Raw genomic sequence first — 18,667 nt, 5'->3', positions numbered from 1 at the left:
CTTGACTCAGGCAATCTCGTTTCCTGTTAGCTTACACAAAGTTGTAAAACTCACCTTTTTATTTTTTTTATTTCGGCAAAACAATCACTTATTAGTTTCACTGACAACCAGTACGACATAGTTTCGTCAACATCTTTGATTAGAAGTACATAGATCTTGTTTTATTCTATTCGCAATTGAAAATGTGTACAAAGCGTAGCACGCTTTGGGGTGTTAAGGTCAGATCCATGAATGACGTACATACTTCTCCGATCAATAAGCTAAAATACTACGTACGTGACTGCGGAGGAACAATTGAAGGATTAGACAAAACGACCCAGTCATTAATCATCTAGCTGACTCCCTGGTCGCCATCACGGCTCCTTACCAAGCTCCGCTCCTTCGCGAAGTCTAAGATGTTTACAAGTTAGGATGGCTTGGTTTAAATATTCCGTTAATTGTTTGTACATCACGTGATTAAATCACGGATGTTGATTGGATGAATTCAAGGATATTCTGTATTGTCTGTCCCGTGCAATCGTTCTCGGCACTACCGGTATCACTGTTGATCCTGTTTGCCGTTAGAGGGCACCCTTATCTGTCGACAACAACATGGCGGCTGTTAATGTTGTAGTAGTTCTAGACAATATCACTGTTTGCTCTTCAAGGGCGGGTCCCTATCAGTCATCAACAAATACAATGTAATCGCTGTAAATGGTGTTAGTATTTCTTTGGTAAAAAAGGAGAACAATGTTTTCCTTCTGTGGATGACACTTATCTACTGTTATGGGTATTAGGGTATATATAGCATTATCACATTTTGACACAGATAAAATGGAATCCCAATAAAACACTCCTGATACAAGGGTGCCCTCAACAGTAGGTAAAACTAGTTTTAATACGTACGCAGTCTACTTCTTTTTCTAAAAAAATACGTCAATGTAACCAACTATTAACATTAACATTAATCTAGCGTACGTTTATCCAGGTTGCTTATGTTGAAGTCTTTTGGGAGGGAGGTAGGATAAAGTATAAGTATCTTATATCCTTACACTATTCGTTTACAAACAGATGACACTTGGAATAGTATCTTTTCATGTATATTTTCGAGTTGCGACTTAAAATTATTCGAGGGTTGGATATTTTAGCGTGTACAAAGTTACTACAATGTATATTTGAAATTAATTGTTCCACGAATGCATATTTTTGGAATTATTTGATTACGCGAAATTTACAAAAATATCTACACCGTGATCACGTCAATTTTCATAGTATATCACTTAAACAATAAAAACAAATTTCTGAAATGTTGGTCTTGATATTTGAGAGAGAACCTCGTAATCTATTTCAATTTAGCTTTTTTATTGACTTCAACGAAAACATAAATAACATACAATAGACAAGTGGAAAACAAATCAACACGGCTGTATAAAAATAGAACCGACTACAACTAAACCTAGAATTAGGATAAGAGGCATCGCTCACAGGAAAACGCTCTTGTTGTTTGGCACAAGGCTCGCTCAATGAGGGAATTTAGATTGATTTTCTTCCTCTTTATCACTAAACGTAAAGGATGAAAAAGGGAAGAAGATTGACTAGCCGAATCGGTAATTAGCAAGTGAAATTTTCTTTGCCATTAATTCCAGGAAATCAATTTAAATTTTGGTGTAATTTTAGTCTCCTTTAACCCGGCGTACAACCGTGGGTCGTATCGAGGAAGTCATTACTATAAATCTAATTGAAATAAATGTTTAATAGCCAGTAATAATGATTCCTTTGATTCTGAATTATAAAAACCACGACAGTCTATCGGAATTTAATCTTGAATATTGAAGTGCAAATGTACTGCAATGTCGAATAAGATTAGATTTGTTTTTCGTTAAGAAACCAAAAAGACGAGTCGAACTAGTGACATGCCATCAGTTAAGAGTCAGGGTAATGATGACGTAACAGCGACTAAAGTTTGGTGTAGAACGATAAAGAGTGTAGTATTTAATGATACGACAGTCATCAGCTTCAACTTATACCGGAAATTGTAATTAACTCGAATGTATTAAGTGCACGTACATGCTGGTCCCCCATTTCCCCTTTTCGCCTTTAATTTTTATAGTTCGACAAACACACAACAGAACCAGCTCTCTTTCAGGCTTAAAATACTGCTTCAGCTTTGTACATTTTCAAATATATATAATTAAAAGTTACAAGAAAGATTCATTTGAATATACAGACATATCTATATAAAGTTTGTCTATTGAATACTTTAGATTTTCTTTGACTCACGATAGGGAAAGATTGTATTTAGGGAGGGAGAGGGACGGAGGGAATAAGGGGACGTAAGCATGCGAGAGGCATCAAGGGCGGAATAGGTATGTCTCCATTTTTTTTATTCCGGAGATTGGGCTAAAGTATGGGTAAAAAAGGTGATGTAGATGTGTGTGTGAAAGATGGCGATGAAGAAGAATACCAATGATGTGTGTATGGGTAAGTGGGGAGTACATTAGAGGATTGTGGTATGAGGGGAGTGAGTGTGACTAGGGGGTGGTACATGTATATAATGTACACGAGGAGATAGAGTGAGAGATGATAGCAGAAGAGGGAAGAGTAGAGGGAGCAATGGAGAAAGTGGGGGGGTATAAAGAGTTCTGTATACAGACTAGGGTGCAGGAGGGACAGGTAATTTGAGGAATAGAATGAAAACCATATAGAGAGGAAGATATGAATGTAATAGGAGTGGAAGGGAGGAGGAAGCAGAGGAGACGGAGAGGAGGAGGTACGGTATGTCGCTGAGAGGGGGATGCGCCATGTGCGCACTAATTGGTACAGGTTGTGTTAGGACGAGCATCACTGTCTGACGTGTACTACACGTGTACAATGCTTGTGCATCGATAGCGATCTGGGTGGCGGGTCAGGCACGTGAACACAATATACGAAAAATGTTTTTCATCAAGTAAGGTTATCCAATCCCTTTATATAATAACATGTAATAATACAACACTGTCGTAACAATGACCTAAGTCCCACTGCACTGGCTCCATGTGTGTATATAGTAGGGGAGACAATGTCTGGCCCATCATCGCAGAAATTAACACTATCCATTCATATCAAATAAAGTGAAATTGGCTAGTGTAAGATTTGTTTTAATATTTTACAATGTACGCTGTATCTATTTGCTCTCCCAGAAAGTTCAATATTTGCAGAGGGGTGGGATGGGGTATTGGCGAATTGGAAATCAGTAAGGCTATAAGAAGTTGCTACATTTATTGACATTTACATGATAAAATTCGAGGACAATCGAAGGTTTCAGCACGCACCTGTCTCAAGTCAAATACATAAAATCATCTATACTCGACACTGTCTTGCGTTTAAGAACATAAAGAGGATTTGCGAGGGTTTAGTTGTTGAGCTACTCAATTCGATCTATTCACATTCCTTCTAACTGCCTATCTTATCATACTGTCGATTTCCTATAGACAGGAGCGATCATGATTTGTTTTCAATTACGAAAGTAACATATAAATAACTTAAGGATGTATGCTACCTTATTGCAGTGGCGTGCACCACCTTTCAATGAGAGTTCTACACTTGATAAGCTATCATATATCTTTTAAGAATAAAAATCAGTTGATTAAAAGGTAGACAATGATGCCATTCTAAATTAATTAACAGGCCTGGTATTGTTTTTTATTGCAAGGGAGATAACTGTTACAAGTTCTGGACAAAATATAGGCTTTCAGTCACCATATATTACCCCGCCAGCTGTATATCGTTTGCGTTGGTGGACACGATGTGTGGGTTGAGGAGTAAAGTTGTAAACACTACAGGGGTCTCTTCAGAAAAATAGCAGTTTTGAAGATGAATATGAGATCTTGCGACACCCTCCCCATGACAGGTATAAATATGAATCAGTCCACATGGGACCGAAAAGTAGCCACACCATGGAAGTTTGAACCTCTATTGATGTGTAAGAGGTTTTATATCAACACATCGTAAAAAATAACATCCCCAAATGATGGTACAACTTTGAACCTCCGAAACTCTTAAAACGTCAAACATTACCCTCTTGACTCAGGAAGGGTCCAGATATACGCACTAGGATAAGTGATCTGGGCCCTCTTTTTGCTAGGTATTGCGTTAAGCGATAAAGACCTGTGTATGTATAATTATTTTTTAAATGTAATAATCATAAGGTACATCAAAGGATTACGAGAGGTAATGATATAAGTTTAAAAAGCTTTAATTGTCCTACACTTGTGTAACTAGACTTTCTCTGTTCGGCGTAGACCCAATGAAGTCAAGCTAGGAGTCCGGTTAATGACTTTCGTCTGCTGTAAAGGGGAACAACTCCTATTAAATCGATACATCCCCCTTCTGTAGTAACTGTAAACATATGGTTAAATACACGGCAATCGTACCGCGACCCTATGAGGTGTATTGGAAAGAGAGAAACAACACACAGAGATGGGCTATACAAAAGTCATTATATAGGTGTCCGCAGACGAACAACACGACAATAAAACTAGCCCTGTAACGGTCAGTCAGAGCGTAATGGTCGCACTAACGGGCAAACATTGCATTGTATGTATGTATACTGGTTCCTTAGAGCATAAAGGCAAAGTTGTGGCGAATCTAAGGGGATTTTCAGATTAGTATTCAGGAAAGCCCTAATCTGCGAATTTTCCTTAAAACTAAAAATCATATAACATATTTCACTAATTAACCCCACCTCCCCTCCCCAATGGTAGTTTTTACACTTGTTAAACTTTGCAGGTATTGGGGCAACATTTTCAGTTATCCGATTGCTGCTGTTGGGGTTTGAGGGTAGATTACATAACCCGGTCTCTGTTGTTGAGGGTATGAGGGTAGATTAGATAATCCGGTCTCTGTTGTTGAGGGTTTGAGGGTAGATTCCATAATCAGGTCTCTGCTATTGAGGGTTTTAGGGTAGATTACATAATCCGGTCTCTGTTGTTAAGGTTTGAGGGAAGATAACATAATCCGGTCTCTGTTGTTGAGGGTTTGAGGGTAGATTACATCATCCGGTCTCTTCTGTTGAGGGTTTGTGGGTAGATTACATAATCCGGTCTCTGCTGTTGAGGGTTTGAGGATAGATTACATGACCCGGTCTCTGTTGATAGGGTTTGAGGGAAGATAACATCATCCAGTCTTTGTTGTTGAGGGTTTAAGGGTAGATTACATAATCCGGTCTCTGTTGTTGAGGGTTTGAGGGTAGATTCCATAATCCGGTCTCTGCTATTGAGGTTAGATTACATAATCCGGTCTCTGCTGTTAAGGGTTTGAGGGTAGATTACATAATCCGGTCTCTGTTGTTTGGGTTTGAGGGTAGACTACATAGTTCGCTCTCTGCTGTTGAGGGTTTGAGGTTAGATTACATAAACCGGTCTCTGATGTTGAGGGTTTGACGGTAGATTACATAATCCGGGCTCTGCTATTAAGGGTTTGAGATTAGATTACATATTCAGGTCTCTGCTATTGAGGGTTTTGAGGGTAGATTACATAATCCGGTCTCTTCTGTTGTGGGTTTGAGGGTAGATTACATAATCCGGTCTCTTCCGTTGAGGGTTTGAGGGTAGATTACATTATTTGGTGTCTGCTGTTGTAGGTTTGTGATGTAGAGGCTTGTTTGTTTGTCCATGTTTACCTAATAAAGGTATTGTGTAATACTCTGGTCTCATCACACAATTACATCCCTGTAGAGGACGGCCATGTCATGCACTCCTCTGTCATATTTAAGTTTCATCGATATTCATTTTCACAAGTGGTCAAGGTTGACCCCTTGGGCGTCGTCTACCGTTCTTTAGTAACATTTCCAACTCGATTGTCACTTTCCAGACTCTATGTTGTATTATTTAATTAATTTGATAGATTACACCGCGATACGATATGATCTTACTTAATTATAACGTGATGTACAGGGTACATTTATTAGTAATTTTAACTGTCCAGTTTAAACATTATTTACAAACAGTTTCAAAGTATGATAGGTCATTAGTGAATGTGAAGAACAAAATCTCAATGTATCACATTATATTGCTAGGCCTTAGTTGAACCCTATGTAGAACCCTGTCGTCCTCAGGGGACCTGCATGGTCTCGTGCTCCACCGCACGTGGTTTCACGCGGGGCTATGTCAGGAATCTCCCCTCCCCCTCCCACGTGCTGAAGAGAGTGTAAATACCGCGTTACAGGCCTAATTACCTGGCCGATTGATGGACACATAGGGCAGAGTCCATCGTCGCTCCATCAATCTGTCTACCCCCCCNCTGTTACTACTGTATATACAAAATGTCTACCTCGAGTTTGTCGTCAATGGCATTTCTAAGGACAAAACAACTGCTATGTAACACTTTTTTTTTGTAAAAAGGAAAATTTCTGTAACAAAATTAGTAAATAAAATATAATCCGTATTGTGAAGCTTAGCACTGGTAATTGTTTCGGTATAAATAAGCAAGAATTTTGAGCGAATTTAGTAGGAATTTCGTGTTGATAAATATGCAATAATTCTGATGAAAATATTAAACCATTGCAGCAAAATAAATGAAAACATTTTGGTGAAAATTGATAAATCTTTTCAGTAAAAATAAGAAACGTTTCGATACCAATAAGTTATCTAAAAATCAGTATAAATTACTATATAAATAAGTTACCAGGACACCATTTGTAAAGATGTAAGTAACCAATAAAGTATAAATAAGTTAGTAAACATTTTGATACTACGGTGAATGTTTCGCGGCATTTCGTGTTTTCGTCTAATCGCCCATTAAAGACGAGAATCAGCAAACCCTAATTCTCGTTGTTTTCATCTCATCGCCCCGAACAGATGAGATTTAACAAGCCAAAGTTCTCGTTCTTTCGTGTTATCGCCCCGAAAAGACTAACAACGAGAATTCAACATTTCTAAATCTTTTGGTAAAAATACAAATGTACCAATTTTTCAACAATAAGTTTGGAGCCTGCCTATGGCGAGCCTTTGGTTACCGTACGAATGTATAAGTGTACATCATCTTATAATGATTATATCCATGTCTACACCTGTGTCAGTAATTAACCATGACAACGTCCGGTCTCATTACAGTGTTTCGGTCCCATCAGTAATCAACTCGATGTGTGATGTGGTCAGTAATTAATGAAATAACCGCATGTGTGTATTTCATATCTGTGTGAAGCTTGGTCGGGTTGCGACGTCATTGATTCGCCTCATACAGACTGTTGACCCGGTGCCGTGTCTGATGGCATCTCCTCTATTCATACAGCGATATTTTGATCTCTACTCAATTTCGACTCAGTGACACTAACAAATGTTGTCTGTTTCATTTGCATATGAAATTGACTAGATTAATATTACCTGTTCGCATGAATTTGTGTATAATTCCACACTGTTTAGTTAGTATTAATCCACCGCGACAGCAGAAAGGTTGCGGTATATTTGTTGGAATAATTAATATTAATAAATAAAAACTGCGAACTGATGTACGTACTGATGCCAGGCTTTGATGTAATACAAATGTTGTTTTCAAAGTGATTTGTTTCTGATGGTTGATGGCAACGAACATTCAATGTTGAACTATATTTTAACATCAGTTTACATGTAGACTTATACTTGATTGAAATAGTACAGGATTGAATAACGCTTTCGTCGACCTGATGGCGTTTTAAATTGATAGGTCTTTGGCGTTGGTCTCAAGAAAATTAATTTCATACTTGCAACTCATGAAATTGACAAAAGCAAGACTTTGTCCTTTATATTGTATATACATGTAAAACATGATTTTCATGACCATCGTCATGTCTTCAACATCGCCATTATGATATATTGTTATATCGCTAGTCTTCATTGCGACATCACAATCTCATGAAGTAATGTCTATACGTCAAAAGGAGCAGTACTCAAAATACTAAACGTGGATGTATTCATTTAAAAACACGATAGAAGCGTCATAAAATATGTTAAAATGATTTCGTGTGCACATTCCTTGAGTTACACTGTATTTGATTGATCCAGAGCTGGACCATTAATCCTGTGTTCCCGGTATCTTTCTGGCTCACCTGTCATTGGTGTAGATGGAGACTGTCATTTGTCAAAAAAGTTAACAAGGAACATACAAATGTTTTGTTATTGTACATATTGCACTGAATAATCATAACTAATACAATGAAGTACACCAAAATCCATTCTTAGTTCAAAGTATAATAGATAAGAGTATTGTGTCATTACAGGGATCAGTTCAGTAGACCTACCACACAGATATGATCGTGTTCCGTGGGTAGACTTAACACACAGATATGATCGTATTCCTTGGGTAGACTTAGAACACATATATGATCGTATTCCGTGGTTAGACTTAGCACACAGATATGATCGTATTCCGTGGGTAGACTAAGCACACAAATATGATCGTATTCCGTGGGTAGACTTAGCACACAGGATATAATCGTATTCCGTGGGTCGACTAAGCACACAGATATGATCGTATTCCGTGGGTAGACTTAGCACACATGATATGATAGTATTCCGTGGGTAGACTTAGCACACAGGATATAATCGTATACCGTGGGTCGACTAAGCACACAGATATGATCGTGTTCCGTGGGTAGACTAAGCACACAGATATGATCGTATTCCGTGGGAAGACTAAGCACACAGATATGATCGTATTCCATGGGTAGACTTAGCACACAGATATGATCGTATTCCGTGGGTAGACTTAGCACACATGATATGATAGTATTCCGTGGGTAGACTTAGCACACACGATATGATCGTATTCCGTGGGTAGACTAAGCACACAGATAGGATCGTGTTCCGTGGGTAGACTTAGCACACAGATATGATCGTGTTCCGTGGGTAGACTAGGCACACAGATATGATCGTATTCCGTGGGAAGACTAAGCACACAGATATGATCGTATTCCATGGGTAGACTTAGAACACAGATATGATCGTATTCCTTGGATAGACTTAGCACACAGATATGATCGTATTCCTTGGATAGACTTAGCACACAGATATGGTGTTATTCCTTGGGTAGACTTAGCACACAGATATAATCGTATTCCGTGGGTAGACTTAGCACACAGATATGATCGTATTCCGTGGGCAGACTTAGCACACAGATATGATCGTATTCCTTGGGTATATCTAGCACACAGATATGATCGTATTCCTTGGGTAGACTTAGCACACAGATATGATCGTGTTCCGTGGGAAGACTTAGCACACAGATATGATCGTATTCCTTGGATAGACTTAGCACACAGATATGATCGTATTCCGTGGGTAGACTAAGCACACAGATAAGATCGTGTTCCGTGGGTAGACTAAGCACACATATATGATAGTATTCCGTGGGTAGACTAAGCACACAGATAAGATCGTGTTCCGTGGGTAGACTAAGCACACATATATGATCGTATTCAGTGGGTAGACTAAGCACACAGATATGATCGCGTTCCGTGGGTAGACTAAGCACACATATATGATAGTATTCCGTGGGTAGACTAAGCACACAGATAGGATCGTGTTCCGTGGGTAGACTTAGCACACAGATATGATCGTATTCCGTGGGTAAACTTAGCACACAGATATGATCGTATTCCTTGGATAGACTTAGCACACAGATATGATCGTATTCCTTGGATAGACTTAGCACACAGATATGATCGTATTCCTTGGATAGACTTAGCACACAGATATGGTGTTATTCCTTGGGTAGACTTAGCACACAGATATAATCGTATTCCGTGGGTAGACTTAGCACACAGATATGATCGTATTCCGTGGGTAAACTTAGCACACAGATATGATCGTATTCCTTGGGTAGACTTAGCACACAGATAAGATCGTGTTCCGTCTGTAGACTAGTGGTTAATTGAATAGATTTGAAAACACCCATTTTGTGTGTTTAATTTTTATTTATAAAAAAAAGATACATGTCTATTTTAATGGGAGTAGTTTATTCCTGTATCAAATAAATAAATAAATCTCTGGTTTGCTGTTTTTACATTCAATGGTTCGGCTTTTGAGGAGTGATTCTCCCCTCTGTTTACTAATTACAGAGACAATTGAAGCGATGCAATATATATAACCAGATTGACTTTAGAGTTACTCCCGTTGGAAATTAATGTCACGTGTTGTACTACGTACATTTTGCAGTCGTGAGATCACAGAATTGAAGCTTCCAAATGTCCAAAAATTGTGTTTTTGTAATACCAACAGCTACCTACTCAGGTGTTTTTCTTTTCTTTTTGAATGAAAGTATTTTTTGTTCTTTCATATCTTAATCTGGAAGAGATAGACTTCTTCGTCCTGGAATTTTTACACATTTGTTACCTTGGAAACAGAAATACGGGCGGATTTGTTTAGGTATTTGGGTTTAAATGAATCTATCGTTACACAAGCAGTTTGTCGTAAGGAATTATTTTATGCGAAACCTAAACTTTTTGATCTGAATGTTACACCGCAGAAACCAATTTCCACTTACAAGCCACTGCCTAAATACATAGCAGCTGAAATGGCATATATACTTAATTCCTTTGTCTGTCGTAACGTGTAGAGCCGTAATTTACTCTCCAGCCTTCCTATAAAACCACGTGCTGTGCGCTGGCTGATATATTGTTTTTTGGTCGGCGATGTTCACAATAGATTCCTATTTATGTGTTTTGAGAATTCGCACATGTGTATCTTATACATACAATGACTGTTCAATAGTCTGATGTTCTTTTCACAATCTCGAGTCGGCGCGTGATATATATACATGTATATAAATACTCGCACGTGCATATCTTTACTCAGATATTGTGACGAGTATCAGATTTTTATTATCAATCATTCTAGCACGCACTGTATAGACTTACAGGTGCGTGAGAGACCATACCTTTCCAATAACCTCTGACCTTACACACATAATAGCTCAGATCCCTTGGGATCACAGATGTCTGTGGTACGGCCGGCTATAGATTTAGCGCGCAGCCTCAGCAGCCGCGTGTGCTTTTAATATGCACTATAGTTATTGATGCATGTCAAATGATCGTCTCATTTGTCAGAGACTCTAAGTATAGTAACGGCGCAACTCCACTGGTCATCTTTACCATAATTTACCATCCGAGTACCGCCACTTACTCCATTTGATGAGGAAATAGTGCGGACACTATACTAAACTATCGGATTCTTACCATCACAACCAGTCGCCAGCTAATAGCAGAATACCGAACCACGGAAAAGGAAAACAACGATAGATATAGTTAATTGATTTCTAGATGCGTTTATGTGTTGTCGCTAGAGATTGACGTTGTGATTTGGAGTTGTGTCCCCTGATTAACAAAGGTAGGCTGGTGATTGTGTATACGTATATATGTATTACTACAAGTAGTGCATTGACTACATGGTTACTACTGTCAGTGCACACACATATGTATTTCTTACAAAACTAGCCACGCGAGTCCTAACCACACATGTGACCATTATCAGAACACATATGTAGTGTTCTGTGAGAGATTCCGAGGATATATCTATTATACAATTCCAATTAAAACGTCGCTGCTTCCCTTTGGATATACATATAAAAATGGCTTCTACATAGCGTGCACTGTGGTGATTGATTCATCAGTTCTAAATGTTTCGCTATTATAAAGTTGGTGTGGACTTTGATTAAATACTATGTCGGTAAAATATCGACAGGTATCTCAGGTGTCCGGGAGGTAGTTTGACCCGACAGGTACCCGTTTACAGGTATACCAGGACGGGCAACGCCAAATATGGATTAAAATCGTGTGTTATATAGTGTTTTCTCTTCAAAAAGTATATTCGTATTGTGGATTATGTTATTTCTGTGATACACTATGGGCGCAAAAGAAAATACACCCGATGGTTTTGAGGAGGAGATCCAACCGACAGAGATGGAAACGCAGGTAGGTTTACTACACCTGTGGTTTTGCTCATTGACCCCCAAACTCCACTACCTAACACAGAAATGTGATAAATTCTCTGCAAGGACGTTTTTATTACCACTTTTATTACTGACTTTATGCTTGTGTCTTGATCTTGGGCAGTATTTTACACATGTCAATGTTGTAGTGCTAATGTCTATGTTGTTGTTATTGGTGTTGTTATTGTTCGTGTGTGGTCACGTGTACTGGTACAAGTCTAAGTATGGGTGTCATGTTTTGCATGTTTGGGTGACCTTTACCTGTTTTATAATGGACTTTTAATCCGGATTGCTTTCTGCTTTGCGGAGATTTTATTATATACGACGAGCCAGGGCTGCTGTAAACCTCTAAGACACTTCCTTAGAGAGTGTACGTGTTTATGTCAGAAACTGTCAAAGAAAAACCCCGTACGTATGCCAACAACCTCCAGAATGAAGAGCTGGTCTAAACCTACATGAGACAATTGCTGGCGTGTAATAAGCCAGCAACACATTAGTGGTAATGCCGTGTAGTCGGAGAAATGTCTAGTCCTTATATCAGGGACTACCATCTCCTCAATTCCCGCAACAAACTCACGTGCACACGTACTGAACTTCAGGAAAACGACATGATATGTTATGACACTGCAGTGGGGGATTCCGAAATGGATTCCTTAAGAGATAGTCAGTTTCTATTTTCGAAAAAATGTTATCATTTTACATGAAAACCAAACAATTGGTTATGAAAGAAAGAGCAGATTTCTAGAACGCACTTCATTTCCTGATTTCAATTTTATACCGCATAGTTTCCACGTCAGACATACAATAGATACATATAAATTGATTTATATATATATATCCGTGTATATATTTTGACTAGTGTCATTAAGTGACTTTTTCGTTGGAAACTCCACTTCCTTCAAGCGTTTACCTATACTAACGTTTACCTGTACTAGTAATCAGTGAGGGACATATGTGATTTTATCACCTGCAGGATCGATACCTGCTGTTATGCAACCCTGAATGATAGTTTTATCTAGAAATTCAATGAAGCTGTTTTATCAGTTAATTCCATAAAAATATTATAATGAATGGTGAAGTAACAGTCTCTGTTTAGATGCGGCGCGGCTTTTATATAACATTGATTAGTTACATATCAGGTTAGTGGTTTACATATCAGGTTAGTGGTATACATATCAGGTATGTAGTATAAAACATATCAGGTTAGTGGTATACATAACAGGTTAGTGGTATACATATCAGGTTAGTGGTTTACATATCAGGTTAGTGGTATACATATCAGGTTAGTGGTATACATATCAGATTAGTGGTATACATATCAGGTTAGTGATTTACATATCAGGTTAGTGATATACATATCAGGTTAGTGGTATACATATCAGGTAAGTGGTATACATATCAGGTTAGTGGTATACATATCAGGTTAGTGGTATACATATCAGGTTAGTGGTATACATATCAGGTTAGTGGTATACATATCAGGTTAGTGGTATACATATCAGGTTAGTGGTATACATATCAGGTTAGTGGTATACATATCAGGTTAGTGGTATACATATCAGGTTAGTGGTATACATATCAGGTTAGTGGTATACATATCAGGTTAGTGGTATACATATCAGGTTAGTGGTATACATATCAGGTTAGTGGTATACATATCAGGTTAGTGGTATACATATCAGGTTAGTGGTATACATATCAGGTTAGTGGTATACATATCAGGTTAGTGGTATACATATCAGGTTAGTGGTATACATATCAGGTTAGTGGTATACATATCAGGTTAGTGGTATACATATCAGGTTAGTGGTATAAAACATATCAGGTGTGTAGTATAAAATATATCAGGTGTGTAGTATATAACATATCAGGTGTGTAGTATATAATATATCTGGTGTGTAGTATAAAATATATCAGGTGTGTAGTATTCAATATATCAGGTGTGTAGTATATAACATATCTGGTGTGTAGTATAAAATATATCAGGTGTGTAGTATTCAATATATCAGGTACGTAGTATAAAACAATCAGTTGTGTAGTATAAAATATATCAGGTGTGTAGTATATAACATATCAGGTGTGTAGTATTCAATATATCAGGTGTGTAGTATATACCAGGTGCTCTGTTTACAAATATCTGGTATTTGGTATGCATATCCGGTCGGTGGTATACATATAAACGTATTGACATATATATTGCTGATTTTGTCTCGTTTAGAAGAGTCCCTCTATTTGTTTACTTTGTCTATTTGAAAAAGGAACCATCTTAATCCAGACTTAGAACCAGGAATCACTTCTCTATTTAAACAAATGCGATTTTAATATCTGCAAAATATTCGTAAGTGCTATAACATCGTCACACAGTGACACAGTTCCGAAGGTGATATTACTTCCTCGACTGACCAACCGCCATACTTTCGGTGTCCTGACCTATAACAGATGTTTATAGATTCTGTGACTGTATGTAGGTATATATCTGTGTATACATGTGTAGGTAAGTCCGTCAAGTACTGTAATTCATACTTGCATCCCTATAAGCGCCTTAAGGCAATTTGACATATGCTAAAAATAAGCCCTCTGTTAGACCCTAGTGTTGTAAGGTCTGTTAGCGTGTTGACGGTACATTAATTATACATATGATGAGAAATATAGCTTTAACGTTGATTCCATACAAAACGAATGTACATGTGTATATAAGGTAGATTAATACAAATGTATGTACGTTATAATGAAATCTGAGACCAAGTCTATTTCATGTCCTGTCAGGCATACGAAGCTATTTAGTACTTGCCAATTATACACACAGACCAAATGTACGAAAATCCCTTGATTTGACAAATTCTTAAATAAGTTGATCACGTTCGTGTTTGAGATATCGAGTCGATCGTCATGGTTTACTTAGTTTATAAATGCTTCCGTACCTCCATAGTATAATGATATTGCAGAAAGAACACAAAGGACCTTCTTATTTCGTGAACATGTTATATATAAGAATCGCTAACTTTGGAATACAATGTAGGATTATATAGTAACTTATCAAGTGTTTCGAAGTGTTAATTACTGATCTACGAAAATAACGCTACAATATTTCTTTTCCAACAACCAAATAATACCATTTATTATTGTAGCTCATATGCTACAAACATTGATATGTATATCATAACATGCTTATAATTTATTGCTACTTCATCCAAAATGACTACAGTATAGGATTTAAATAAAGCCCGTTTAAATAATTACGTTATATATATTTCCTTCATGAAATTGGGACAGAATTCTGATATAAACATCACGATGTCTGATATTTACCTCATGACGTTTGATTTTTACATCACGATGTCCGATATTTACCTCATGACGTTTGATTTTTACATCACGATGTCTGATATTTGCATCATGAAATCTGATATTTACATCACGACGTCCGATATTTGCATCGCGACGTTTGATATTTACATCATGAAATCTGATATTTTCATCACGACGTTTGCCATTAACATGTAACATCGCAAATTGTGATACAGTATACTGATATATACATGGATATAATTAGTTTACATTTTTTATCATTTTTTTAAAGAATATACAAAAATGTATTACTGTTTACAAACAACATTGTTTTCACTTGTGTTAGCAGTGCGCATCTAATGAAGCTTTAATCTCCCAAATAGCAATGGTATGTGTCATGTACAGTATAAGTTTACAATTGAGATATATAACACGGGAAAATATCTCTGAAAGAAAAAGGAAAGCATCCCTTTAATTTGTTTTAAATAACAAAAATGGCTATAAAGGCCTTCTTTTAAAGTTAAATCTTATAAAGCCGCGGGGTCGGTAAAATTGCACGCGAATTACTCGACCCATTGATGTGTTTTTATTGGTTGTGTCTCACGAGACAAGTTTGCGCCAGGACTGCGCGTGATGATACTTGGCACGTGATATCTTTCGCTTTAGAAATGAAATTGAATTCGAGAAGAACTGTACACATGCATGTAGATTGCATTATTTTCGATAGCTGTAAACATGTGTTATTACTGAAAAACAACTTGGAATTCTAAATTCCATTTAGGATGTTAATGTATATTTAATATATATATATGTATATTTGACTGGTGTCGTTTAAATACTCACTGTCGTGTTAATGGACATGTTTCTAAGTTAAAATGTGTAACGTTTAAAAATGTAATGACGTCACAAACAAGAAGATACCCGATATCGAAAATTCCCGGTATACTAAAGTATGTTAGCTCGCCGGGTTGAGTTACGGGGTATGTTTGAGCTGTACAATGGGTAGATGGTAACGAGGGGCCTGATAACCGGACATATTATCCGGATAGTCATACAAATGTTGTGTATGTCGCGCAAAAATGTGGAATTAGGGATATTAAGTATCATGTTTTTGCTATTGGAGCCATATTAGTGAATGTTCACGAATAGCTTACAAACAAATCTATACATCTTGGCGTAAAGTGTACATAAAACCGCCCGTCTAAGGTGTATGCTGTAGTGTTACTTTCACATTTTCGGTTGAGTTGCTTATATTGCAAACAAAATGTATTATTGTAACATTTAACTATACTGGGGACACTTTCCCGTCTAGAGTACATGTAGCTAAATGTACTGCTGCAATTGTAACGTAATTTGACAGAAAATCAACGTTTTCCACTCAAAACGACACCAGTCTTTCGCATTGTTACTTCGCAAAATACTAGTTTCCATTAGTGCATTTGGGTAGACTTGAAAAACCAAAGTAAGGCGTCTTTTCGAGGACACAAAAACAGTAAACCAAGGATATTTAGGTAAGTCGGGCAACGCACTGCAAGCTGTGTTCGTTTTGTTGTCTCTGACGATAGATCTATATCTGTAATATCACCAGCTACATCTATTCCTAAAGCAGAATTACTCACCATTTAACCAAATATAAAGGCTGATGTTTCGGTCCGTTGCAGGTTAGTATTCGTCGATAACCTGATTTTAGGTACATGTATATTCACAGGGACCAGGCAACAAATTAAAGATACCAGAAATTAATAATCTTTATTTGCAACAGACATTATATTGCCTTTGTGTCAAACACATACACAATATTCACAATATATTGATACATGTATATTCACATTGGCAAGAAAATTCAAAATTATTGAAAGTGTTTCTGAGTTGATTTCTCTCGTTAGTCGTCTCTAATATGTTGTTTACATTTATACATTTAAAAAAATCGATATGGTTGCAAGCTATCCTTTTGTCGATGTACAGACTGTTCGACCTCATCCCATGACGGGAAATACGTCTTGTGATAGGTATTACTGCCTCTCTATATATGGAACATTGTGAAACCTAATTGAGAATTTTACACCTGTATGCAGGTGACGCCATCATCAATCATATAACTGATAAATTATAGTGTGACGTAATCAGCTATATAAAACACGATATATGGACTGAACGGTCTAGCCAGGAGAATCCGGGCACTAAGCAGTCATATATATATGTATATATTTGTCTATGTGATGCCTTCACATACAGCACCGTAGACAGGGGATGTTGAAGGATCTGTGTCTGTCTCAGGTGCTATAAATAAGAGAGAGAAAATACAGATAGTATTTGTTTTAGCTTTGCAAAAGCAAGCATAAGCATTGAGCACCCACCAATATACAAAGACTGGCACCATAGAACCGTGTGTCGACTGTCACACTGTGCCAGTCAATGTCAACGCGCATATTGTTACACTGCGGAGACATTCATATAGACTGTCAAATGGCGTTACAGCGGAGAAAATACTCGACAGATTGTACGTAGACAATGGTAACCATATCGTTTTTATGTCAGTTATTGAATTACATTGAGGTGGATGATCTCCGTCGGTTGTCAGGTCGGTACGGGTATGAGTACATCATTGACATTGACGTCACCGTTCTGGTCGATATATTAATCGATCACACTCCCCAGACAGCCTCGACCTGACATGACTGGTACCCGGCATACTCGTCACCCTCCCACCGATAAATTAATCGATAACCCTCCTCCGCCATATTGACCCAAACGCATATGATGTGTATATTCATTTGTCCTCTTGTCAATTCATCTGATCAATATCTTTGATAATCAAGAAGAAATACATCTTTATCAATCCGACGCTTGGTTTTGTGTTGGTATAATATTATGTTCGTGTTCAATACCGACCGGACAAACGTAGATGGCGCCATCTGTTCTCTTTATCGACACATGGGGCCTGCAGCAGCTGGACGTCATGACCATCGTAAAAACGTCACATATGTCTCGTCATTGGTTATCAAAGACCGAAATAGTAGGGAGATTAGCATAAGGTTTGTTTACGTAACGGATACAGTTTTAGTTTATCATGTACTAGAGTGTTTTACAAGTGTAACTAAATATGGTCTTGTTCGTGGTGATGAAATCTACACCACCCCGAGGATATTAATTGAGGACAGAAGCTTGGTAAAGACACGTTATGGGGATAGCAGTTTAGTGGTGATTGTCTTATCGCAGGTTTGGGGGAAAAAATGGCCTGCTGTGTCCAACAGCCTGATTATATAAGGCTACTAATGTGGAAACTCCTATAGACCGGGACATTATATAAGGCTACTAATGTGGAAACTCATATAGACCGGGACATTATATAAGGCTACTAATGTGGAAACTCCTATAGATCTGATTATATAACGCTACTAATGTGGAAACTCCTATAGATCTGATTATATAAGGCTACTAATGTGGAAACTCCTATAGA

The 18,667-nt window shown here is 37.6% G+C and overlaps 1 protein-coding gene across 3 annotated transcripts in view; it reads left to right on the top strand.

Annotated features, from left to right (window-relative positions):
• The first annotated feature begins 11,312 nt into the window (after positions 1 to 11,312).
• Positions 11,313 to 18,667, top strand: part of LOC110464092 (tetraspanin-18-like) — a 140,140-nt gene continuing 132,785 nt past the window's right edge. The window contains exon 1 of one of the 3 annotated variants that reach the window (XM_021519139.1): positions 11,313 to 11,902. In XM_021519139.1, the coding sequence (XP_021374814.1) occupies positions 11,834 to 11,902 (69 nt within the window). In that variant the 5' untranslated portion in view covers positions 11,313 to 11,833. The remainder of the gene's footprint in view (positions 11,903 to 18,667) is intronic. The other 2 variants (XM_021519131.1, XM_021519132.1) reach the window with 2 other exon arrangements.

This window comes from Mizuhopecten yessoensis, unplaced genomic scaffold, assembly GCF_002113885.1.
Source record: "Mizuhopecten yessoensis strain PY_sf001 unplaced genomic scaffold, ASM211388v2 scaffold10959, whole genome shotgun sequence".
In the NCBI taxonomy this organism is placed as follows: domain Eukaryota; kingdom Metazoa; phylum Mollusca; class Bivalvia; order Pectinida; family Pectinidae; genus Mizuhopecten; species Mizuhopecten yessoensis.
The sequence above is the reverse complement of the archived record's forward strand: the minus strand, read 5'-3'. Positions and strand labels throughout refer to the sequence as shown.